The 24,194-nt window shown below is 52.9% G+C and overlaps 1 protein-coding gene across 1 annotated transcript in view; it reads left to right on the forward strand.

The window, feature by feature from the left end:
- The first annotated feature begins 7,603 nt into the window (after positions 1 to 7,603).
- FGF18 (fibroblast growth factor 18) overlaps positions 7,604 to 24,194 on the forward strand; it is a 36,480-nt gene continuing 19,889 nt past the window's right edge. Inside the window, exons 1-3 of the mRNA XM_005905094.2 lie at positions 7,604 to 8,150; positions 8,322 to 8,358; positions 23,157 to 23,337. Of these exons, the coding sequence (XP_005905156.1) occupies positions 8,119 to 8,150; positions 8,322 to 8,358; positions 23,157 to 23,337 (250 nt within the window). The 5' untranslated portion in view covers positions 7,604 to 8,118. The remainder of the gene's footprint in view (positions 8,151 to 8,321; positions 8,359 to 23,156; positions 23,338 to 24,194) is intronic.

The following is a 24,194-nucleotide window of genomic DNA, read 5'->3' on the forward strand; positions in this document are numbered from 1 at the left end:
CATTCTTAGGCCTTCCGTATGATTCTTTGTTTATCCTCATTCCTTTTTGTTTAAACTTGGAGAGAGACTTTATTTTCTGTCTTCAAATTTGTGTTTTCTTTTTTTAATTTCCAAATGTTCTTCCTTGGTTCTTGCGATGTAGTATCTAGAGTCTGAAAAAGACCTTTCTTATCCATGCATTGTTTACTCATTACCCCGCTCACTCCCAGCCTATTAATTTTATATTTTATATTGATTAGAAGGGTGGTACTTGATGACTGGGTTCTAGTTCCAGATTATTTTGGTGGAGGTCTGAAGATACTAGCTTTTGGTAGTTTTCCAGAGTAGATTAATTTTGGAGGGTGGGAAAAAATACTGGGGTAGTACTGTCTTGTCTAATCTGTTTCCAAGTGTTAGGTTTCTCTTCTAGTCATTTACGTTGTGATTTTCTTCATCAGTTATTCAATTATATCCGAATAAGCCGTGTCTGCCCTTGTAGCTCCTCTCTGTCTTTATTTTAATGGAGGCATGAGATGGTAAGTGTTCAGTGTTCTCTACTGAAGTCACATCCATTTTAAAAGATGTTTAGGTACTTCAGATTTAAAAGATGGTCTGCTTTAAATTGATAGTAAAATCCCAAATCACTTAGCCATCCTATGTTGAAAAATTGCTGGTGTAGTGTTTTTTTATTACTGTTTATAGGAGTGTTAGGTAATTACTGGTATTAGTTAACATGTTCAGAAGTAGAAGTATGCTTGCTGATAGTAATGTCTGAAATTTTTATTGAGTTATGTTGTGTAGAAGTTGAACATTTGGTTTACCTGATGGGCACTTCTGTGGCAGGGAACCTAAAGAACTTCCCGCCATTCTGAGGGAAAGCGATTGGCCTTACTGATTGTTCTGTTCTTAGCTTATTCTGAGGGAAAGCAGTTGGCCTTATTGTTCTGTTCTTAGCTTATTAAATACAGCTAATCAGATCTAGAAGGCTGCTTTTTTTTGAAAGGACAGGAATTAAAGATTCCCTGTGCCTCAGAAGTCTGATAGTGCTATTAGATATCAGCCAATTAAACATAATAGTAATCTGGAAGTTAAATTACTGCTCCTCCCAGGCTTAGGAAATCTCTTTTAAAGACACTGACTTCCCTTTGTTCTGTATAAACTACTCAGTGAAATTGGTCATAAATCATTATTGGTATAAATGCTAAAAATAAGTATAGTTGAGGGAAATCCTATGGACAAGAGTTTGGTGGGCTCCTTTGTCCATGGGGTCGCAGAGTCAGACACAGCTGAGTACATGCAGCCAACTATAGAAAACAACTTAATTTTTTTACTTTTAAATCTCTATTGTACTGCCTCTACCTAATTTTGAAAAACATTTAATGTTTTCATTTATCAATTTGGAGAATGATGGTTGATGTCTTAGTGTACCTGAAAGTAACAAGTGTTCTGAATTCAAATTTTTTGTAACTTGAGTATTTTGAAAAACTTTAAAAAAATGTTTTGTTGACGTATAGTTGATTTAGAATGTTGTTACTCTGCTGTACAGCAGAATGATTGCGTTTATACACATATAGACAATTCTTTTAAAACATGTTTCCATTATGATTAATCCCAGGAATATAGTAAATATAGGACCTTGTTTATACATTCTATGTGTATTTTGCATTTTCTAACACCAAATTCCTAGTCCATCCCTCCCCTACCTGCCTTCCAAGCAACCACGGCTGTTCTGCTTCTGTTTCACAGATAGGACCATTTGTGCTGTATTTTAGATTCCACATAGAAGTGCTACATGGCATTTGTCTTTCTCTTTCTGACTTAGTATGGTAATCTGTAGTTGGGTCCATGTTAGTGCAAATGGCATTATTTCATTCTTTTTTTTAAATGGCTGAGTAATGCCCAATTCTCTCCTCACCCTCTCCAGTGTTTATAGACTTTAATGATGTCTACTGAATTCAGGTTTAAATACTTTTTCTTTATCTCAGACCTTTATCTCTTCCACAGAGCTTTGGTTCCTTATCTTAAAAGTGGCATTTAGAGATCACAGCCTGGGTGGGAGTTGATGGTTCATTAATACTGAGCTGATATTGTATAGCAGACCTAACCTGGATGATCAGATCAGACCCTTTGCAAAAAGAACATTTTTGAGTATTAGGAGGGCAAAGATAACACTTGTCTGCAGGAAGCTTCTCTTTTTGATACCTTTTCATTTTTATATCTTTAGGTCATGGGTGAGAACTCTACAGTTACCTTCAAACCTGAACCAGAGGACAAAATAGGTTAATAAGGGAGGCTATTCAAGACCTGTCCAAATTACTGGATCATACATATGATAATAAAATGAGGTTTATAGTCCTGTGTAAAACTTACAAAAGCTATTTCGTTAATGGGGAGGGGGTTGTGTATACATTGTCAGGATAGGGCTGTTTTTGTTTGAAATTATCTAAGAAAAGGTTAAGAGTCACAAAATTAAAGGTTAGTGGTCTGGGCTGTGGAGATACAGGGTTAAAGTTACTGCAGAAAGTCTAAGGCTACCTTCTAGCCAGATCTTAACAAAAGAACCAGTTGCTCCCTGACTCATGAACTTGGCAGTAGACATCCCATTTTAATGCTGTGAAAGTTCCAAGAGCTGATCTAGAGAAAATTTTACAGCTGCATCTGTGCTAAGGGTCTACTTTTCTCACTGAGCTACTTGATCCTCTTGAAGACTTGAGGCTGTATTTGTCCTATTTTCTTAGGCTGAAAGTTCTCTCATCTTTGTCTCCAAAATATATTCTATAGACTCCCTGAATTTTTTGATTCTTAGGTTTGGAAAGGTGGAAAATGAATTCTCTGTCCCAAAGCATCTAAGTGCTTACGATTAAACAGCAGGCAGAACACTTAACTGCCCTCCAGGGGTTCCTTTCCATCAGCTACCCTTGAGACAACCAGTGAAGTTTTGCCGATGAGATCTGCTCAGAAAGTTGCAAACTTGCTAGCCTAGAGCTGGGAATTTGAATGTACGTGTGTGTGTCCAACTCCCCAACACCAAACCAGCACACGGCCACCTGGTCTCAGCTACCGTAACTAGCTGGACTAGTAACAGCACTTTCATTGGCCTCCTTAAGGCCACTGTCATTACGATGTATCCGTGCTGCATTAAGCTTGTTAAGAACAGACTGGACTTTGGCCCTTACTTACCAAGCCTTTGTTAAATTGACAAACAAATGGGCATATCCACATTGAGTACTGAAAATGTTAGTTGTGTCCAACTCTGCAACTTTATGGACTGTAGCCTGCCAGGCTTCTCTGTCCATGGAGTTCTCCAGGCAAGAAACTGGAGTGGGATGCCCTTTTCTTCTCCAGGGGATCTTACTGACCCAGGGATTGAACCCTGGTCCCCCACATTGCAGGCAGATTCTTTACCATCTGAGCCACCAGGGAAGCCACCGAGTCCTAGCTGGCAATAAAAAGGAACAGTACTAATAACAGCGACCAGATGGGACTTGCAAGTAGTTCAGAGGCTAAGACTCTACTTTGCAATGCAGAGGGCCCGGGTTTGATGACTGGTCAGGGAACTGGGGTACCACAGCTGCACGGTGCAGCCAAAAAAGACAGGAGTGAGGATGAATCTCAGGCATGCTGAGCAAAAGAAGCCAGACAGCCAGACACAGAAGAGCAGGTACTGTGTATGGATGCATTTATGTGAAACTGGAATCTAGTGCCAGCAGATGAATGGTAACTTGAGACTAGGGATGGGTGTGGGGAGATTGCTCAAGAAAGGTGTTTACAGATGTATAAACATCTGTTGAACTCCAAGCATTTAAAAGTTGTACATAAATAGTGCCTTAAAAGGCCTTTTGAAGGCTTGTCGACTTAAAGCCACTGCCTAAAAGTTGAGAGATGTTACATTCGTTGGGAATTTTTAGGACTTCAAGCCTGGGAGACAGCGTCTCAAGTGACAGAACTGTTAGGAGGAGGTGGGTGGAGGAGTCAGGTTATACAGAAGTTTGCAACAAAGCAGGTAGTCTGAAAGTCAAAAGTGTTTCTGTGAATTAAAACCAGATACCTCAAGGAATTTAGCGCTTTTCTATATATGGGGAAATGCAAGAGTCTGGGCTCATTGAAATCATGCCTTACATACACATCTGGGCTATCTGGGGCCAGTAACCTGCCTTTTTCAAGCTCACTGTAGGGAGTTGGCTACAGCCTGATGGCTGCTGGATCGTAAGTGTTGTTCTTCGTGGTTGCTTAAGGGGCTCAAATTCACATTTGGAGGGCCAAAGTCGCTCATCACTGTGACATCCTGGTTTACTGATCGGGCAGGAAATACTCCACTTCTCAGGCTTCTGATAGGTACCTACCCCCTTTTCACCCTCTTGGAACTCTTGGCTAACTTGCACCCATCCTTTTCCCACTTGAAGTTTCCCTGGAATACTTTGCATGGCTGGCTTTCCCACCTTTGGGTCTTAGCCGAAGTATTGCTAATTGGTGCTCTCTATCCCATTGTTTTCCTTCAAAGTGCTGTTAAGCTTGAATTTATCTCTTGGCTTATTTGCTTATTGCTTGTCTTGGTAGAAGTGAAGTCCTTTTTAAAGCAAAGGCTTTGTCTGCCTTCTCCCAGGGCCTGATGCAATAAATAGTGATTGAATAAATTGGAGAGAAGTGACTACCTAACTAGTGACCCATATTGCTACATGAACATGTCAAATTTGAATAGAAAAAGCTCATTTAAGATTCATTTGTATGGTAAATCAGTAGGTTTGAAGGTGTGAATGATGGGGAAAGGGAAGAATGTAAAAATATGATCTGGAGTAGGAAAATTCTTTTCAATAAATTGAGAATGATCCTGCTTTCCTGCTTCGTGAACAAAAAATAATGAGATAGTAACCTGAAAACCCTGATCAGGATTATTAAATAATAACTAAAACCTTTGAAACCTTCATTGTGAGCCAGACCAAGTGATCTCATTTGGTAACTCACAGCAACCCAACACTTGTTGCTGTTCTTAGATGTGGAAGATGTGGCTTGTAGATGAGGAAGCTTGTAGGAATTTATAAGTGTTGGAGGCAATACTCAAAGCCAGGACCTCTAACTCTTGAGTTTATGCTCTTACTCAGAACGTCTCTTCAAGTCAGTCCTATTTGTAAGTGTTAGTTGCTCAGTCGTGCCTGGCTCTTTCCGACCCCATGGACTGCAGCCCACCAGGCTCCTCTGTCCATGAGATTTTCCAGGTAAGGACATACTGGGGTGGGTTTCCATTTCCTCCAGGGGATCGTCCCAACCCAGGGATCGAACCCAGATCTGCACTGCAGGCAGATTCTTTACTGACTGAGCCACAAGGGAAGCCCAATCCTATTTGGGTGACAACTTTGTGAAATCAACAAACACTATGTGAGCCTTAAAAAAAAACTGCAAGCATTTTAGAATATGAGTGATGATGTACTCATTTCATTCAAAAGTAATAGAAAATAGTATCGAAGTGTCGATTCTTAGCCAGGAGATGCTTCAAACACCCCACTTCAACAGGCAGTAGGCCAAAACTACCTCTTAACTGGTCTCTCAGAGGTCTTAATAAAGTAAGATCAAGCACATGGTGATGTCACAGGACCCATTTCTGTCCGTCTCTTTTGTGGTTGGTCATCGCATGCTATCTTGGGATTTACCAGCTCTAGCAATGAGAATGTCTTAAGTAAATTCAGCCCAGTGCTTCAAACAAGAACTTTCTGCATCACTCATCATCTGGCTTTGAAAGGGTTTTCTGCACTTGTGTTCAGTGCTGAAGCAGAGGCTGTTTAAGATAGCCTCAGCTTTGGGCTTCCCTGGTGGCTCAGTGGTGAAGAATCCGCCTGCCAGTGTAGGAGACACGGGTTTGATCCCTGATCTGGGAAGATCCCAGATGTTTTGGAGCAATTAAGCCCTTGTGCCACAACGACTGAGCCTGTGCTCTAGAGCTGGGGAGCTGCAGCTGCTGAGCCTGTGTGCCTAGACCCTGAGCTCTGCAACAAGAGAAGACGCTGCTGTGAGGAGCCTGCACACCTCAACTAGAGAGTAGCCCCTGTGTGCTGCTACAAGAGAAAGCCGCAGCAGCAGCAAAGACCCAGCTGAGCCAAAAAGAAACCCATATAAAAAAAAAAACAGAGTATCTTAAAAAAAAAAAAAAGCCTCAGCTTTGAAAGGGAACTTAAAGCAGCTTGCAGGGAGGCAGGGAGGCCTGATAGCCAGAACAACTGTTGATATTTATATAGGAAGTATTACTGTTGGACAGCACCTGTGGCAACCCCCTCCAGTGTTATTGCCTGGAGAATCCCTTGGACAGAGGAGCTTGGCAGGCTACAGTCCATGGGGTTGCAAAGAGTAGGACATTACTGAGTGATTAGCACACCTCAGTTTCACTGTAAGTGAAAACCACAGTGAACATAGAAAACCATCAACCATGGCACATAATCAATGACACAAGGAAATTTTTAACCAAATAGTCTGGATTTTTGGGCTTATTCAGTTGCTTTCCTACTATGACTTAGTAGAGCCTGGCTGTCTGGAGCTTCAGACCGTGCGAGGCACTTGTGTGTGATAAGAACATCTACTTTCTGAGGTTGGGAAGGACATGAGTGATGCCTCTGAGGAAGCAGAGGGGCTAAGAAGAGATGCTCTCAGAAGGGACCTGGTTAAGAGAGTCAAACTGCTTAGTATGCAAAGAATAGCAAATCTCAGCCTAGAGGCCAGAAGAGGGCCTGGAGTGGTCGCTGACCAGAGTCCTGCTGGCTCCTCCCGGGCCTGTATAGCCTGCCCGGGCTGGGCTGCAGTGAAGCCTTGGGGACGCTAGGTGGCAGCCGTGTGTTTCCAAAGGTGGCTCGCCCATCAGAGAGCCCAGCTCCGAACCAACCCCGGAGCCCTGGAAGGGGGTGGGTGGGGGGCGTAAGAGAAACCCTCAATGCCCCCTCCCTTTCAACGGCAGGGACGGAGATTAGAAGGGAGTTCACTCAGGATGGCCAGCCTTCCCAGAGGGATCTGGGACACGCCACGATCCTCTGTGGACTCACAGGGTGGGTAAAAGAGACCCCCCCTTACGTGGAGCCGCCCCGAGGGTTGGGCCTGACCCGCCCTCTCCCTGCTCCCCACTCAGGCGCTGGTGGGTTTGAGTGGTAGGACGAATGTGGGTGAGGAAGGACATTCTGCACCTAACTGAGTTCTGGGGGACCGCAGCCCTGGCAGTTCTGGCAGCCTTTGCCCCGTGGCGCGGGTCATTGCGCCCAGGCGCGGAATTTCGACGGCTCCCAGCGCTCATCAGCTCCAGCCTCGCGGGCTCTGCCCCTTCGGAGCTGCTGGTGCCGTCGCCGAGAGTCTGAGCGCCTCCCTCCAAGCCGGAGCGCCAGGAGAAGAGGAGGCGGCAGTGGAGAGGCCGCGGCAGGCCCGCAAGCCGGCAGGGCCGCCTTTGATGTGGGCGCGGCGCACCCAGGCGAGCTGAGCGCCCGTCCGGCCGCGCCCCGAGGGGGGAGCCCCTGGGCCCCGCATCCTCATTGTGCCGGCTCGGGCCCGGGCCCGCCCCCGGCCCCCCGCCCCCTCGCCGCCCGCGCGTAGAAAACGCCCCGGCCGCCGCCAGTGGTGGGAGGCGGCGATGCGCACGGCCGGAGAGACGCGGAGGAGGAGACATGAGCCGGCAGGCGCCCAGACGGAGCGGCCGTGACGCGTTCGTGCTGCCGCCGCGCGCCCCGGCCCCGGAGCGCTGACCCCTGGCCCCGCGCAGCCCCACGCCCCGCCTGGAGAGTGCGCCCCAGCTTCCAGACCCTCCGCGCATGCTGCCCCCGGAGTGAGTCGGGCAGCCAGCCTCCCGCGGACGCCCGGACGGCCGGCCGGCCGGCAGAGAGCCAGGTTCCTCGCACCGGCGGGTGCCTCCTGCCCAGCGGCGGCCGCCTCGCAGCCCCCGCGCCAGCCCGGAGGGCGCAGCGCTCGGGAGGAGCCGCGCGGGGCGCTGATGCCGCAGGGCGCGCCGCGGAGCGCCCCGGAGCAGCAGAGTCTGCAGCAGCAGCAGCCGGCGAGGAGGGAGCAGCAGCAGCGGCGGCGGCGGCGGCGGCGGCGGCGGAGGCGCCCGGTCCCGGCCGCGCGAAGGGGACATGTGCAGGCTGGGCTAGGAGCCGCCGCCTCCCCCCCCGCCCAGCGATGTATTCAGCGCCCTCCGCCTGCACTTGCCTGTAAGCGCCCGCGCTCGGGGCTGCCCACCCTGACCGGACGTCTGTCCGTGTGCCTGTGGCTCTGCCCGCCCCGCCGTTCTTTTGACTTTGCGGCTGCGTATCTGTCTGTCTGTGCGCGCGTTTCCCTCCCTCCAGTCCCAATGACCTCCTCTCCCTCTCTCTCCCCCGCAGGTGTTTACACTTCCTGCTGCTGTGCTTCCAGGTACAGGTACGTGGGCTCCTGACTCTGACCTTCCCTCTGCACCCACCTGCCCCTGCGTCTCGGTACGCGTCGGTCCCCTTCCCCCGGGCCGCGCCCCCTCCCTGGGCCCCACCCCTCCTGGGCGTGGAACGGTGCACCTGTTCCCAGGGCCCCGAAGGGCGGCTCCGCGTGCGCCCAGCGCGGGCGGGGAACCGGCCAAGGGCAAGGGGTTCTGTTGCTGGACTCAGGCTGGCGCGGACCCAGTCCGCTTCGGCTGGGAGGAGACCCTCGTAGCCGGAGGGCTTAGTCGCCACAGTGTGCCGGGCTCCGAGCCCCTCGGCCCCGGTGAGGAGTTAGGACGGAGGGATTTTCTCTGCCAACCGTCCCTTCACCATCTCCGCTCGCTCTTCCAAACAAAAAGCCTCCTTTCAACCGAGTAGATTCCGAGTCCAGGGAGAAAGCTTCAGTTGTAAATTACTCTGTGGTTTCAGAGGCGTTTGCAGCATTGAGAGAGAGAGATGTGGAGCTAGGAGGGGAGACGGGGGAGAGGGCGCAGAGCGGGGCACCTGAGCCGAGGGACCCTTGCCTGCTAGGCGGCTCCGGAACGGGCCGCGCTTCGCACACCCTCGCCCAAGGTGGTGCAGCCCTCGGCTGCTTCCTCGCCTCGCTCCCCGCTCGCTCACTCTCCTGAATCAGAAGAGGGCTTGGCGCTCAGCCTGGAAAGCACTTGCTAAAATCTGATCTGTTACTTCAGCAGCTTTCAGACTCGGGAAGGTCTTGGCACGCAGACAGTTGGAACGCTGGTGCTTCCAAAGCCGTGGAAATGAAGGAAGAGGGTTGGGGTGGGGGGGTGGCGGGAGGGAAAGAGAAGAGGGACTGAAGGAGCCGACTTCAGCCGATTAGAACCAGACCAGGCTGCTTTAGCTTGGGGTGGGGGTGCGCGGAGGAAAAGGGACTAGGAAGTGCCAGCTGCCCTAGCCCCCCACCCACCTGAGCTCTGAGGGAGGAGCCCTCGAAGGAGCTGGCCTGGGGCCAGAAGAGACTGTCTGCCCCTGTCCCCTCTGGCCTGAAGGCAGGTGTCCTCCTAGGGCTAGAGAGTATGCTTAGGCCGTGGTTTTCTGGATTCTTGAGGTGCCCTGGGGAAGCCCCGAGCAGGGAAAACGGTGGTTCTTCCAGGTGTGGGTGTTCTGTGCCCTTGGGCCAGCGGTCTCTTGCAGAGGGTGGTGGCCGTAGCTGTAGTGGCTGTGGTGAAGGGTCTGCTTGTCTCCCCTCCCCCCCAGGAGAGAGTTGTTACCATCAAGATGGACTTTGAGCTGCGGGCAGCTAGTTGGGACTGCAGGCAGGAAGCATGGATGGACAGACTGATGGGTTCTTTCCTTCTGTTGGCCAGGCTGGGGTCCCCGGTGACTCTTTGAATCAATACAACTGGAGTCAGTAACTTAAGACTGGCTGTTTGCCAAGCAGATGTGACCCTATGTGGTGGCGGGGGCGGGGTGGGGAATAGCTGGTGTCAGAGAGAGAGGCCAGTGCCTGGCATGGCCTGCCTGGTTTGCAGCTGAGTCCCCAGGCAGAGGGCAAGCCCCAGGGTCACTGCAGGGAACTGCTTGTCCGACCTGGGTGAGAGCCCTTCCCCAGTGTCCTGAGCCTGGGGGCGGGGACAATGAAATGGGCGTGAAGTAGAGAGAGATGGTTTCAGACCTTGTTGCCCAAGCCTCTTGTCTGCTGCCTCTTGGTCCTTGAAGCGGGGTCCAGGAGGGGATGCTCTGTGGTCTTTGTGTTTGCTGGGAGAATGTAAGGGAGGGAAGCTGTACTCTGCATCCCGCCTTCACGTCCTGGCTAGAGCTAGAGCCAGCCTTTGCGGGGAAGAAGCTGGGGTGGCCCGTCTGGGTTAAGTCTTCAAGCAGGTGAGGGAGCCTTCCTCCTCTCCCCTCCCCTCACTGCCCTACCTCTCCCCTTTGCAGTCTTTCCCTTTCTAAACTGCCTTAGGTCTGACTAATGTTTTTAACTCGTGGTCCATGTACCCTTGGGATGTCTAAGGATGGGATTATGGGGAAGGGGTTTGAAACAGTGTTCAAAATGGTGCCCAAATATGCAGTGTCTGAGAGAGTGTTCTCAGCTCCCCATGGATTTTGGAAAGCACCCATGATGGCTGAAAGATAAAGCAACACTACCCTAGGGAGTTACAGACAAGGTTGGCAGGTGCAAATCCTCCTGTATGCTCTAGGGCCAAGACGGAGTGGTCTTAGAGGTGAAGTTGAGGGTGGGTCCCCCACAGGAGCCTGCAGGAGTCTGGAGGCTGCTCCCCGCTGCAGTGTTGGCCACCACCAAGAGAGCAGCTATTTCCTGGACAGTGGGCATTTGGAGGGTGGTTGTGAGTGTACCCTTGGTGAGCAGGACCCAGTGAGGCTCCCCGCATGGTGGGAAGGCTCAGGAATCTGCCACCCTGTGGATGGGCCTGAACCCCAGCTCCATCTTTCCCTACACATGGACCTTTGTGAGACTTAGTTTTATCGTGGGGGGCCCTGAGGATGAGATGGCCTATGATAAGGCGTGGAAGAGGTTTTGCAAATTCTCATCACCCAGGAGGGCACGTGGCTCTGTCGGAAACTCTATATACTTAACGCCCTTCCCTCCCAGCCCTAGTGTTTTGGAGAACTGGTCCTTTATTAGCAATGGAGTTTCTGGGCTCCTGCCTCTTCCCATCTATTAGCCACCAAGCCCCCAGCGGGCCCCCTGCCCCCAGCCACATTTCCGTGAGCACAGTCAATGCCAGACACTGCCCCCACCCTGCGACGTGGTGAGCCCCACCCTCCCCCACCGGCAACCCCCAGGAGCTAGAAGCTGGGAATTTAATAAAATCCTTTCTCCACACGACTTGGGACACCATGGATAGCTCAAATCGGAAGAATTTTAAAAATTTCCAAGGGGAGCAAGCGGCGTGACCAGTAAATTGCTTTTCTGCACTTGGCTGAGCGCTGACAATGACACCGGGCTGGGCCTTTCACGCAGCTCGGCTGGCACCTGCCTGACATTGTTCCTGCCGCTGGGCTCCGCTAGGTCCTGGCCTTCCCCAGACAGGCCGTGAGGCCGGAGCCCCCGGTCCCGCCTCCCACAGCGCTGCTTCCTCCCTCACCACGCTCGTTCAAGTCTGGAAGTGTCCTTCCAGGCCTTGGCCTGACCACCCCTACACCTGGCCCCCTCAGTGCGGTTTAGAAGCTTTCTTCCAGTTCACTAGGATGGCGAAGCCAGAGACAGAGTTCTCTGGAACCTCGAAAGAATGGAAAGCAGTCCTGTTGGGTTGCACTTTCAATTTCTCAAGAAGCAGCCTCATGCATCCGTTCGTCTGACCAGTCAGGTGTCCCTTCCTCACATGTTGGCCGCAAGCCTGGTTCTTGCTGGCCCTGGAGCAAGACCAGTCGCTTCCTGGCCTCATGGAGCCCCTGGTCTAGAGAGGGAGTGTACCAGATTCATAGGAGCTCCTTCAGCGCCCTCCTTTCTAGGATGTGAAGTGCTGAGAGTCAGGGAGTGGCCTCCTGGCTGACAGAGGGGGAAACCAAGGCGGGGGAGAAATGACCTGCCTTTGTTGAGCAAGTTTTGCTTATAAGAATTTCCAAGTGGCTCTTGCATCAGGAAGTTTGTTTCATTCTTGCTACCATGTGACAAGGGAGACCGAAGTAGGTGAGAATGATATTCCCATCTCCCAGATGGAGAAACTGAGGCCCAGAGTGGGGAAGCAGTTTGTTCAAGGCCACGGCTAAGCTTCAACTCTCTGAAATCAGGATCTCATATTCTTTCCAGCATACCAGGCAGACTTTTCGAGAAATACTGAAAGAATGCTGATGGGGACACTGAGTCTCCAAAGACATGCTAGGGGTCCTTAATGAGAGATCTGGTGATGGGTTGGATCTCCATGATAGGATCCCTGTAGTTGGGATCAGAGCTGGTGGGGGCCTGGGGGCTGTCTGTGGTTGAGAGCATCTGATCTGGTGTCTTCAGGCCCTGTTTGTCCTGGAATGTTCTGGTCTGAAAGGGTTTCTAAGCTAGAGGTGGGAGTTTTGTAGGGGGCACAGGGCTGGTGGGTTCAGCCCTTTCCCCACATGGAAGGGGAGAGGGGCACCCTGCCAGCCTTCCTGCAGCCCAGGAGTGTCACCTGCTCTGAGGCAAGGAGGTGGATTTTTAAAATTTCCTGTGGTTGGCACCGCCAGGGTCCAGCAAGCTCTGGGTAGCATGTCAGGGCCACAGCATTGCCTCTTCCCTGCCCTGGAGACTGTGAGGGCACAGTGGGGCCCCAGAAGGAGGTGGGAGGGGACAGGGAGGAGACTTTCTGCCCTCAGCTGGCCCTGATCAGAGATGTTCTTGGTGTGGGAAAGCAGGGTGCAGGCACGTCAGGCTGACACCTGACTGGGAGCTACGGACTCGTTATGTGAAGGACGGTTTCTCACAGCACCTAGGCTGTGCCTCACAGGTAGCCTGAGATTAGGAATTCTCAGATGAAGGGAGTGAGGCTCAGGGGCATGAAGTAACCTGCCCTCGGTTGCATGGTAGGAGAGTGAGGCAGAGTGGGATTCACCTCTAGCTTGGCCACTCTAGGACCCAGGCTTATGAAACAGCACTTTAGAGGCTCCGAGTCTGCCAGGTTCAGAGAGTCGCTCTGCCTTGTCTTTGCTGTGTGCTCTTGGGCAAGTTACTTAACCTCTCTGGGTCTCAGCTTTTGCGTGCATAAAATGGGAAGGAAACAACCAGTAAAACAGTTCCTCCTCCCTAAGGATGTGGAGCAGGGGGTAGTGCAGAGCCCAGGGCTCTGAAATCTTACCTGCATTTCACAACTTTGCTCTGGAGGACTCCCTCCACTGCCCTGTGAGTGGCGTAAGCTCCACTTGCCCACGTCACTCTAGCTCCTGGTGACTGGGGAGAAGGAAGGGGTTGATTGTTTTCTTTCTGAGGGCAGGAGTTGTCTGATGGACATCTGTGTGCTCCCTATCTTGTGCTGGGTTGCGCTTGCCCCTCACTCACAGGAACCCATGGCCAAGCACTTAGAGGAGGGTAACGCCACGGGCCCTGCCAGTGAGGCTGAGGAGAGCCTCCTTGGGTCTGAGCACTGGGATTTGTTCGGGAACATCGAAGGGTAAGCGGGCACTCAGGCTTTAGGCAGACTTGCTGATTGTGGCTGGGAGGTGACTGGCTCTTGTTTGCTCTGACATCCAAATGGCATAAGGCCTCAAGTCCATTTAAAATACTGCTTTGCTGAGGATGGGACCAGAGAAAAGCCCCCCATGGGCCACAGAGCAGAAACGTGCTGAGGATGCTTGGATTGCAGTCCTGGCTCCGTCCCTGGCTCACTGGCGGACCTCCCTCACTGTGCCTCAGTTTATCCACCTGGGTGTCAGTGAATTGAGCTAGGCAGCTTCTGTGAAGCTTGAATATGTGGGCCTTGACATAGGAGAAGTCTTGGTTTGAATCCTATCTGTGCTGCTGAGCAGCTCTTTGGCGAATTTCTTAGCCTTCCACCCTTGGCACTCAGTTTTCCCCATCTGTGTAATGGAGCCATGGAAGGTACCTGCTTCCTAAGGGTCATGGTGAGGAGGACTAACTAGGACAGTGCACACAGAGCAGCTACACTCAGTAAATAACTGAGTCATTGTAATTGTTCCATGGATTATATGCTCTGTGTGTGCTGACATGCTGCACAGTGCTGGAGAAAGCCAGAAGGACCTGCTCCTTGCATCGGTGATATCAGGCCCCCTCTTGTTTAGGTCTGAATTGTATCCTCATTGCATCTCTCACTGGAGGCTCTTATCTCCTCAGTTGAGAAATAGGAATAGTAATACCACTCCTTGGGAATAGTCATTGAAGCCATATCATGAACCTGGTATGCAGTGGGCATTCAATTATGGTGCTTCTCATTAGCAATCATGGCTGACCCTGGACTGGGTTTTGAGCAGGATGAAGAAGATATCTAAGGCTTCGGCATTTTTCCTGAATGTTCTCTGTGAAGAGACGGCAGGTGCCTTGGGCAGAGTGGCTTTTTACCACTCTTGCCGTCCCACCTCTGCCCCAGAACCCCTTCGCGCTTTGTCCCTGCTCTATGACCAGTGCATTCTCTGCGGGGGCTCACAGGGATGAATAGGAGCTCAGGCTCTGGACTCAACCTACCTGGGTCATACCCCACCTTGGCCACTTGGAAGCTGCATGATTGAGGGAATTCTTGGCTTCTTTGTGGCTCAGCTTAAATATGAGCATCAGGGTGGGAGCCTCCCTGGGGTTGCTGTCGGGTGCATTGTGGTCCCCTGGGGGAAGCTCTTGCTGCAGCACCCAGCTTGTTGCCAGCGCTCAGTGACTGCGAGCTGCGGTGACGCGTTTGACTCTGGTGTGCCCCGAGTCCTGCCTGTCTGCCAGCCCTGGTTCCCGAAGGCAGAGGAGGCCTGGCACAGACCGACCATGTGGCACTAAGTCAGGTCAGCGAGTAGAGGGCTGTGGGGAGCAGCTTCCCTGAGGGCCGGGCACCTGGATTGAACCCCTCAACCCTGTACCAGCTGGGGGCCACAGGGTATTCAGGACCTGTCCCAACACTCAGGGACTTGAGCGAAATCTGTGCAGAGGGTGTTCTGATGAAGGGCCTTGAAACTAGACTCAGGGTAAAGGGATAATCTGGCCAGGGAAGGAATTCCATTTGAATCTTGAAAAAAGAACAAGCTGGGTGAAGAGTCTGAGCCTGCCTGTGTATGTGTGTGTGTGTGTGTGTGTGTGTGTGTGTGTGCATCCGTGTACACACAGAACAGCCTTTGCAGGAACGTGGAGCATTTCTGCAAGGGGCAGGGAACAGCCTGCTGTGCTCAGGGGACTCCACACTGGTTGGAGTGGCTGGTGCATCAAGTTCAGGAATGGGGCTGATGGAAAAGGCCATGATGGGCCTTGAATGCCGGAATAAAGGGCTTATTTATTACCTCTTTGACATGCAGGACCATTCTCCCCACCCAAGGGCTTCCAGGAAAAGGGACTGGAAGGAACGAGAAAGGGAGGAAAGAAGAGAGCGTGGGTCCGTAGGAGTCCTGCCCCCTCCCACAAGCTGGCTCCAGGGTTGACTGGCTGTGGCACCCATATTGATGATCTGTACAGAGAGGCTGATGTATGGGGAGGAGGCGCCCCCGGTCAGCGCCTTGGGTGGCAGCACCCCCTCCCGTGGTGATGCTCAGCCCTGCCAATCAATACATTGACAACCCCGGGAGCTTAATGGACAGGCTGGGGGTGGGGAAGTACCCTTTGGAGGGTCACTCTGTCCTGACTGGGATGGATGTGGTGAGTGTGACGGCAGAGAGGGAGGAGCCCAGAGCTGCAGGGTGGGTGGGGCCTGGGTCTGAGTGAGCCACGCTGAGCTTCAGGGGTGGCCCGGCCTTTCTCCTCCGCTTCCTGTCCAGGGGTGGCCACCGGGGAACCTGATGGGCTCTGAAGCAGAGACAGGACCTGGTCTTGGCACGTCCGTGTTGGTCCACCTGGGGCAGATCCCTCGGCCTCTCTGTGTCTCCCTGCATCATGGGGATGGTGATCACGCTAACCGGCTCAGGTCCTGTGAGCAGTGAGGAAGCGGGACCTGCAAAGTGCTTAGCTCAGGCCCTGGCCCTGGGCATGTGCCCACTAGGTGGGTGCCAGCATTTGCTTCGCTCTCAAGGACAACAATAATCCACAGAGCTCTATGACTGGCATCAGATCCTGGGCAGGAGGCCTGGCTTGCTCTCGAGGAAGAGTTTGGGAGCTGCCTTTCAGCTTGGAGAGGGTGCTGACTCTACCAGGGACCACTCCTGGAGGGGAGTGCAGGGCTTGGGGTTGAATCCAGAATTTGGAGAAGCTCTGAAAGCCCTCAGCACGGCCGGCCCGACACTGCTCCTAGAGCAGGAGGCAGGCGGTGGTGGAATGTGGCCGGAAGTCTGGGGGCTGCCTCTCCTGGGACCGGGGAGACCCTCCCTTTCTGGGCAGGCTGCCTGGAGACAGGGGCATGGGTTTTGTGAGGCCTCAGGAATGGGGACCTGGGCGGGAGGGGGCAGTCTGAGCCCATCCTCCTCTCTTAGGTAGGATGGGGAGCTCAAGGCCTTCGGTGCTTCCATGTTTAATCCTCCACCTCAGTCCCTGCCCCACTGGCTTGTGGCAAGAGTCAACTGCTTTCTTGAATGGGGGAGAGGTGGGTGACAGAGAGAAGGGAAAAGCAGAGAGAAGCAGGCCAGGCTGAAGAGGAGGGGAGCGTGCATCCTAAGCTGAGCTGGATCCAAATCTTGATCCTTTTTTGCACCAATTCTGTGCAACGTAACCTATGTGAGCCTCAGTTTCCTAATCTGGGAAATGGGGATAATGATCATACCAACTCATAGGGCTGCTCTGGGGACAACATGAGATAATTTACTTAAAGTTGTTCTTAGCACAGAGGACATGCTCCATAAGTTGTGGCTGTTTAGACAAAAGAAAAAGAAAAAAGGTACCTAATGATTACTGGTGTTTTTCTGAGATAAATAATTATAAGCAGTCTCATTCTGCTGATGAGAAAACTGAGGGTTAAAGAAATGGAATAAGTTGGTGATTTGCGATGGAGCCAGGTCACACTTGAGGTCAGTGAGTGTTAGTTTCCTTGGTAAACGTGTATGGTGTGGGTGTCCAGATGTCACATGTGTATATAGGACACGTGGCCGATATGGGTGGGAGGTGGGCCCAGGAAAAAATAGGACATTGCTGCAAACATGCCTTCAGAGCCATGAGGGATTGGGGAGATGGAAACCCGGAAGCTGGCCTGGTGTGGGGGGCTCACGCCAACATCTGTTCACGCATGTTACTTTCCCTCCAAGGTGCCTAAGGGAGGAGGCTTGGAAGGTGGGTGGGGGCTGGATGGTGAAGGACTACGTGTGGGTGCTGTGCTATGGGTAGGGGGGAGCCAGGTGGATTCTGGAATAGGGGAGCTGCCCACCGTGAGACTGCAGGCACAGATAGCAAGCTCTGTTCCACCAAGCACCCCCGTGTCCATGCCAGGTTCTGGGGCACAGCCGCGGGGGGACAATTGAACCCATTTGGCCATTGCTGCCCCATGCAGTTCTTGGGTCTGGGCGTGAGTATTCCCATCACAGCCCAAGCCCTCAGGTGAGTGAGGGGGCCCCCAGGAGGCAATCGTGGTCTCGGTCAGGCTTCAGGGGGACCCCCACCGCAGGCTCCCCTGTTGTGGGAAAAGCCGCCTTGACCCAGAAGGCAGGTATGTGGTGGGCGGGAGAAGGAGAGTCTCTTGTAAGGCACCATTCTCTGCTCCAGGAGACCCCTGCCTGTCCAGCCCTGCTCACCTCGTGAGAGCTGTGGCCTTTTGATTCCTGTCACACTGCAGCCTTTCAGCACCCCTGGCGGTTATGCACCTGGACAGGTGTTAGCCAGGCAGAGAGCAGCTCGGACTGCTCTAGGAAGGCCTGGAAGATGGGCCCCCCTTGGGCGGTGAGGCCAAGTAGCAGGAAAGGGGAGGGAGAGGACGCTCCTGAGCCATGCTGCTCTGCTGAGCTCCCAGGGAGACCCGGAGAGGTGGACAGGTGCTGGGCCCTCCTCCACAGGAGGCTGAAGAAGTGTGATGAGGTACCGTGTCTTGAGGTCTTCTTAGCAAAGAGCCTGGAACAGAGGAGAGCTTAGCAATTGATGGCTTCAAAAACCTTCTCTTGGCACTCAGCTCATCTGGTTAGTAAGTGGTGGGCTGATTTTGGCTGCCAGGACCCCCTCATCCTAGCCGCAGTTGTATGGCAAACGTTTGCCAGGTGCAAAGGTGGAGATTCAGGGGTACACCTGGTAAACTGGACTCTGAGGACGATGAACAGTGCGTTATAGTAGTGCCCACAGGCCATAACCCAACCTGAGGCCAGAGGAGAGGAAACCGGTACCTTCCAGAGGAGGTACCTGAGGGCAGGGGCCAGCCAGGCAGAGGGCACTGGGTGCCTTTTTTTTTTTACTTTTTATTTTGTATTGTAGACCCAGGTGGCACAGCGGTAGAGAATCTGCCTGCAATGCAGGAGACACAGGTTGGATCCATGGGTCGGGAAGATCCTCTGGAAAAGGAAATGGCAACCCCCTCTAGTATTCTTGCCTGGAGAATCCCATGGACAGAAGAGCCTGGTGGGCTACAGTCCATGGGATCGCGAAAGAGTCGGACACGACTGAGCGCACACACAAGGCTTTATCCAGGGCTTTTGTTTTGTGTTGGAGTGTATCTGATTGACAGCGCTGTGATAGTTTCGGGTGGACAGCAAAGGGACTCAGCCATGAAGGATCTGGCCCGTGCAAAGACCTGCAGCCCCCAGAGGTCCCACCCAGGAAGCCCAGGGCGCTCCCCACCTTTCCAAACGGACGGACTCTGTCTCCATGTCGGAGGCCACCCGGTGACCTCCCTCGGGATTGACCTGGCCCCAGAGTGCGGTGCAAATGGTGGGAGCTGGGCAAGATGGATTGTCCCCACACCCTGGGAATGGCCCCCGCATAGCCTTGCTGACCCTGGGTCAGCCGGCCGCCTCTGCCCAGTGGGCCAGGAGGAAAATCGTTAACTGGAGGCTGCTTCCGGGCGGGACAGCGCCCCTCAGGGACCGGGGGTGAGGAGATTGGTTTGACCTCTGGTCAATAAGGTCTCCTGTGAGCAGGAGGAGATCTGGAGAAGAGGGGAGGAGGCCTGGCCCTGGGGGAGGGGACAGGGCCGGCCCACCTTGGAACGTCATTCCGCAGGCCCCTCAGGTGTGGGCCTCGGGGGCACACAAGCTCTGTCCTCCCTGAGCACCAGGGTGTCACAGGAAGCGGGTCCCAGGTATGAGAACTGGCTCTGAATGGGCTGGCCACTGAAGGTTGTGCAAGTGAATCGTGTGCACGCGTGGTGTGCCGGCGAACAGACCCTGCGCCCCTGGGCAGTGCAGTTCAGAGCAACCAACTCACGTTTTCTGAGCCTTGGTTTCCACATGTGCTAAATGGGGTGATAAGCATTCCCGTGTCCTAGGGCTGAAGGGACGATCAAAAGCACTGACATCTTCCCAGACTGTCATCTGAGCAGCTCAAGTGCCTTGTCCCTAAGGACATGAGAGTGTGACCTTCTTGTGTCTGCGGGGTTTCACCAAGAGCCTCTTGAAGGTATCCCTGGTATCCTCCCAGTAGTTTTTTATTCTAATATCTATTTCCTGGGCTATGCTGGGTCTTAGTTGTGGCACAGGTGATCTTTGGTCTTCACTGCAGCATATGGCATCTTTAGTTACGGCTTGTGGGGTCTAGTTCCCTGAGCAGGGATCAAACTCAGGCCTCCTGTATTGGGAACGTGAGTCTCAGCCACTAGGCCACCAGGGAGGCCCCCCTCAGTAATTATCTATGCCTGCTGAGCACTTTACTCTGTACCAGGCAACTATTCATGGCAGCCCATGAGGTGGGTATCGTTGGCACCTCTCAGTAACTTGCCTGGGGACCCCTAGCTCAGGAGTGGTTAGCCCTGCGTTTTGAACCTGGGTCCTGCTCCCGACGGCACTGGTGGGGCAGGCGGGGCCCAGTAAGGGGGAGCTGAAAGCAGCAGTCTGGGGACCGTACAACTTGGGGCTGCCTCTGCCAAGGCCTGCTCTGTGCCCGTGTTGGTCCAGCTTCAGAGCCTCAGTGTCCTCACGTGTCATGTGGGATAGTGTTTCCACCATGAGGAGGATAGTGAAGGTTAAATGACGTGGTTCAGCTGAAGTGCGTGCGAGGCTCAGGCTGGGGTGGGAGGACGAGTACAGGTTAGCCAGGGCACAGAGACCTTGGCTTGGGCACGAGCAAGTAAGTGTGTTAGTCACTCAGTCGTGTCTGACTCTTTGCGACCCCATGGAATGTAGCCCACAGAATTCCTCTGTCCATGGAGTTCTCCAGGCAAGAATACTGGAGTGGGTAGCCATTCCCTTCTCCAGGCATCTTCCTGACTCAGCGATTGAACCCAGGTCTCCTGCATTGCAGACAAATTCTTTACCATCTGAGCCACCTGGGGAGCCTGGGCTGGGGTGTAGAGATAAGGAAAACCCAGCTCCTGCCCTGAGGAGCTCCACAGCTGAGGACACGCTCATGCAGTCCTGACTCCAAGAGCTCTTCCATGGGCTGAATGGCGTCCTGCTCACATAGGAATGGGATCCTGAAAGCCTAGCATGCCTAGAACAAACCTGGAATGCTGTCTGGACTTTAAGAATTACTCAGCTTTCTGGTTAATGGGCTGGGACAGGCATACAATTATCAGGGCACAGGGAAATCTAATGGCGCTGGTGGTAAAAAAAAACCTGCCTGCCGATGCAGATGTAAGAGAATGTAAGCTTGATCCCTGGGTTGGGAAAATCCCTGGAGAAGGGCATGGCAACCCATTCCAGTATTCTTGCCCGGAGAATCCCGTGGACAGGGGAGCCTGATGGGCTACAGTTCATAGGGTCACAAAGAGTCGGACATGGCTGAAGTCACTTAGCAGGCATGCACGGAAACCTCATTCAATGTTACGTGGGATGACAGGACCCCAGATCTTTTCAGTGTTAACTTGTTCATTCATTCATTCATTTGACAAATGTTTGAGTTTCTACTGTGCTGAGTGCTGGGGATATGGCAGCAAACAAGTCAGGGAGACAGACAAAAACCAGAGAAGTAGATGTCATGTCAGGTTGATGAATAGAAAGAAAAACGAAGCATGATAGAAAGATGAAGAGCGGCTAAAGTGGGGGCTGCCCCAGAAGCAGTCACGGAAGTCCTGTCTCAGGCTGTGACATTTGAGCAGAGACTCCAGTGAATTAGAGGAACCAGAGGACAAAAATCTGGGCGAGAGCAGTGAAGCAGAGGGAAGAGCAAGTGCAAAGGCCCTGAGGCACCTGTTGGGTTTTCTGTGTGGAATGCTCAGAGGCAAACTCAGGCAGCCAGTGTAACTGGGGGGATGATGGAGGTGGAAAAGTGGTCAGGGGCTCATCTTGCAGGGCCTTGAGGCCACGATGGGGACCTTTATAAAAATGTGATGGGAAGGGACTTCCCTGGCAGCCCAGTGGTTAAGGCTTTGCCTTCCAAGGCAGAGGGTGAGCGTTCCATCCCTAGTTAGGGAGCTAAGATCCTCTATGCCTCATAGCCAAAAAAATAAAAACATAAAACAGAAGCAATATTATAACAAATTCAATGAAAGGCTTTTAAAAAATAGTCCAAAAAAAAAAAATCTAAGCTTGATGGGAAGCCCTGGAGAGTTTAGGAGAGGATTACACAAGGTGATTGGATTTGCTGGGAGATGGACTTCAGGCGGGAGAGAGTGGAAGCAGAAAGCTGGTGAGGAGGTGGGTGCAAGTTGTTCAGGTCTCACCTGGACCACGTTCAGGAAAGGAAGACGGGAGAGACACTGTTGGCTCAGCCAGAGGTGGATTCCTGGAGAGTGTGGTCAGACGTGAACTAAACTTCTAGTTGTTGTTTAGTTGCTAAATCACGTCTGACTGTTTGCAACTCACTGGGCTCCTCTGTCTATCGTATTTCTCAGGCAAGAATTCTGGAGTGGGTGGCCATTTTCTCTTCCAGGAGATCTTCCTGACCCAGGGATCGAATGCATGTCTCCTGCATTGGCAGGAGCATTCTTTACCACTGAGCCACCAGGGAAGCCTATAAAAGTGGATGGATTTTTTTATGTGTGTGTGTATGCATAGGCTATCTCTGCAAAGTATCAGTCGTTCAGTCTTGTCTGACTCTGTGACCCCATGGTCTGTCCATGGAATTCTCCAGGCAAGACTTCTGGAGTGGGTTGCCATTTGCTTCTCCTGGGGATCTTCCCGACCCAAGGATCAAACTGGGGTCTCCTGCATTGCAGGCAGATTCTTTATCATCTGAGCTAACAGGGAAGCCCTAAACTTCTAGGGTACAGGGAATTTGATGGGAGATGCTAAGCAAAAGCTTCTCTACGGGGGTTCGGGGTGTGGGCAAATGCTTGGTGGTAGGGCCAAGCATAAGGACCATTACAGTGTGAAGAGGAGAACCCCTCCCGCATCAGCTCCTGGGGGGAGAAGTGGCAGTGGGGTGTAGCTCATTCATTCCCGGGAAGCCACTTGCCAGGTCTCTCTCCTTTCCCACTGAGGACCTAAACAGCAATGACATGCCCCTAATCCCTGTCCCATCTCTGTGGTCATTTTGGTACTTTTCTTCCCGTTGGCTCACTTTACCCTCACGGCCATCCTGGGTTGCAGTCAGGATGGGGGCTCTGCTCCACTCTTTTACTGGGGAGATATCTGAGGCAGAACAAACTGTGTTCTCAAGGTCACATGGGCAACTCTGGTCAATATTTCTTACTTTAATTTGGGGCTGTGGCAGAAAGAAAGCAAACTTTGCTTGCTGTCAAACAAATGTGTTTTCAAATAGACCTAGACCTGATTCTTAGGTTTGCAACTTCCTGGCTGGGCCACCTCGGACAACTTGCCTCAGCTCTCTGAGCCTCAGTTGCCCCATCTATGAAATGGGGGATAACAGGGCAACTGAGCTTCTCTGGTGGCTCAGCAATAAAGAATCCACCTGCCAACGTAGGAGACACAGGTTTGATTTCCTGGGTCAGGAAGATCCCCTGGAGAAGGAAATGGCAACCCACTCCACTATTCCTGCCTGGGAAATCCCATGGACAGAGGAGCCTGATGGATTATAGTCCTTGGGGTCGCAAAGAGTCAGCCACGACGGAGCGACGGAGCGACGACAAACAGGGCAGTTACGAGCATGTGCTGGCGCGGCCCACAGCTGCCATCACGGAGGCCCTCGCTCTCTGCTGTGAACTGGCTCCTGCACGCAGGGGGTCTGGGCTTCCAGGGTGGCTCACTGTCACCCCTTTCCCCGCCCAGGTGCTGGCGGCCGAGGAGAACGTGGACTTCCGCATCCACGTGGAGAACCAGACGCGGGCTCGGGACGATGTGAGCCGCAAGCAGCTGCGGCTGTACCAGCTCTACAGCCGGACCAGCGGGAAGCACATCCAGGTCCTGGGCCGCAGGATCAGTGCCCGCGGCGAGGACGGGGACAAGTATGGTAAGTGTCGGCCCCTTCCTGTCCCACTGTGTGCACATCCTTCCTGCTCGCCGAGACCTCAGGTTCGAATCCCAGCGCTCCCAGATCCTGGCTGTGTGGTCCTGCCCCCAGTGCTGAGTCTTTCTGGGCCTCAGTTTTCTCATCTGTGGAACAGGGATGCAGAAGCACATCCCTGAGAGCCTTGTTGGGAGTAGTAACTGAAGACATGAGTAAAGCCTACTCTTGCTGGTCAATGCCCCATAGATATGAGCTGTCATGGGTGACTGTGGCTTGCCTGGGGCTGGCGTCTAACAGGTTGCTGCTGCTCCCCAAGTGTCATTTCACCTGTCCACGTTCAGATGCTTGGGTGGGAGCCTCTGGGGAATGCTTTTTGGAGGTTTGTGGTGGTGATGGACATCGGCCTGGTGCGAGCGTGTGTGTGCATATGTGTGTGAGAGTGTACGTATTTGCGTGGAGAGGTATGTGCGTGTGTGCTCTGTGGGCTCAAGTTTGCTCTCTTATGAAACATGGATGCTCATACCACCTGGGGCTGCCCTTGACCTGCCTTTGACCCTGGAACGACCCAGCTCCCCTGAGGTGTTCAGAAACCGTCACCTGCCCCAGGCTGCCTCTGCAGGGGGCCGGAAGGAGTGAAGCACCCCGACTCCCTTCCGTCCACAGGCCCCTAGCCCGCAGAGATCCTCAGCCGTGAGGGAGGCACCCAAGACTGCTCCCACCCGGCCCCTGAGCGAGTGCCGACCGCGCCCTCACCGCTTCCTACCTTCCCGGGCCTGGGTTCTGGAAGGTGTCCCAGGTCCCAGCCACGGGCCCGGGGGCTGTGGGCGGCCGCGCCTGCCAGCCTGGGCTGTTCTGAGACG

The sequence above is a fragment of the Bos mutus genome, chromosome 20 (assembly GCF_027580195.1).
Source record: "Bos mutus isolate GX-2022 chromosome 20, NWIPB_WYAK_1.1, whole genome shotgun sequence".
Taxonomy (NCBI): domain Eukaryota; kingdom Metazoa; phylum Chordata; class Mammalia; order Artiodactyla; family Bovidae; genus Bos; species Bos mutus.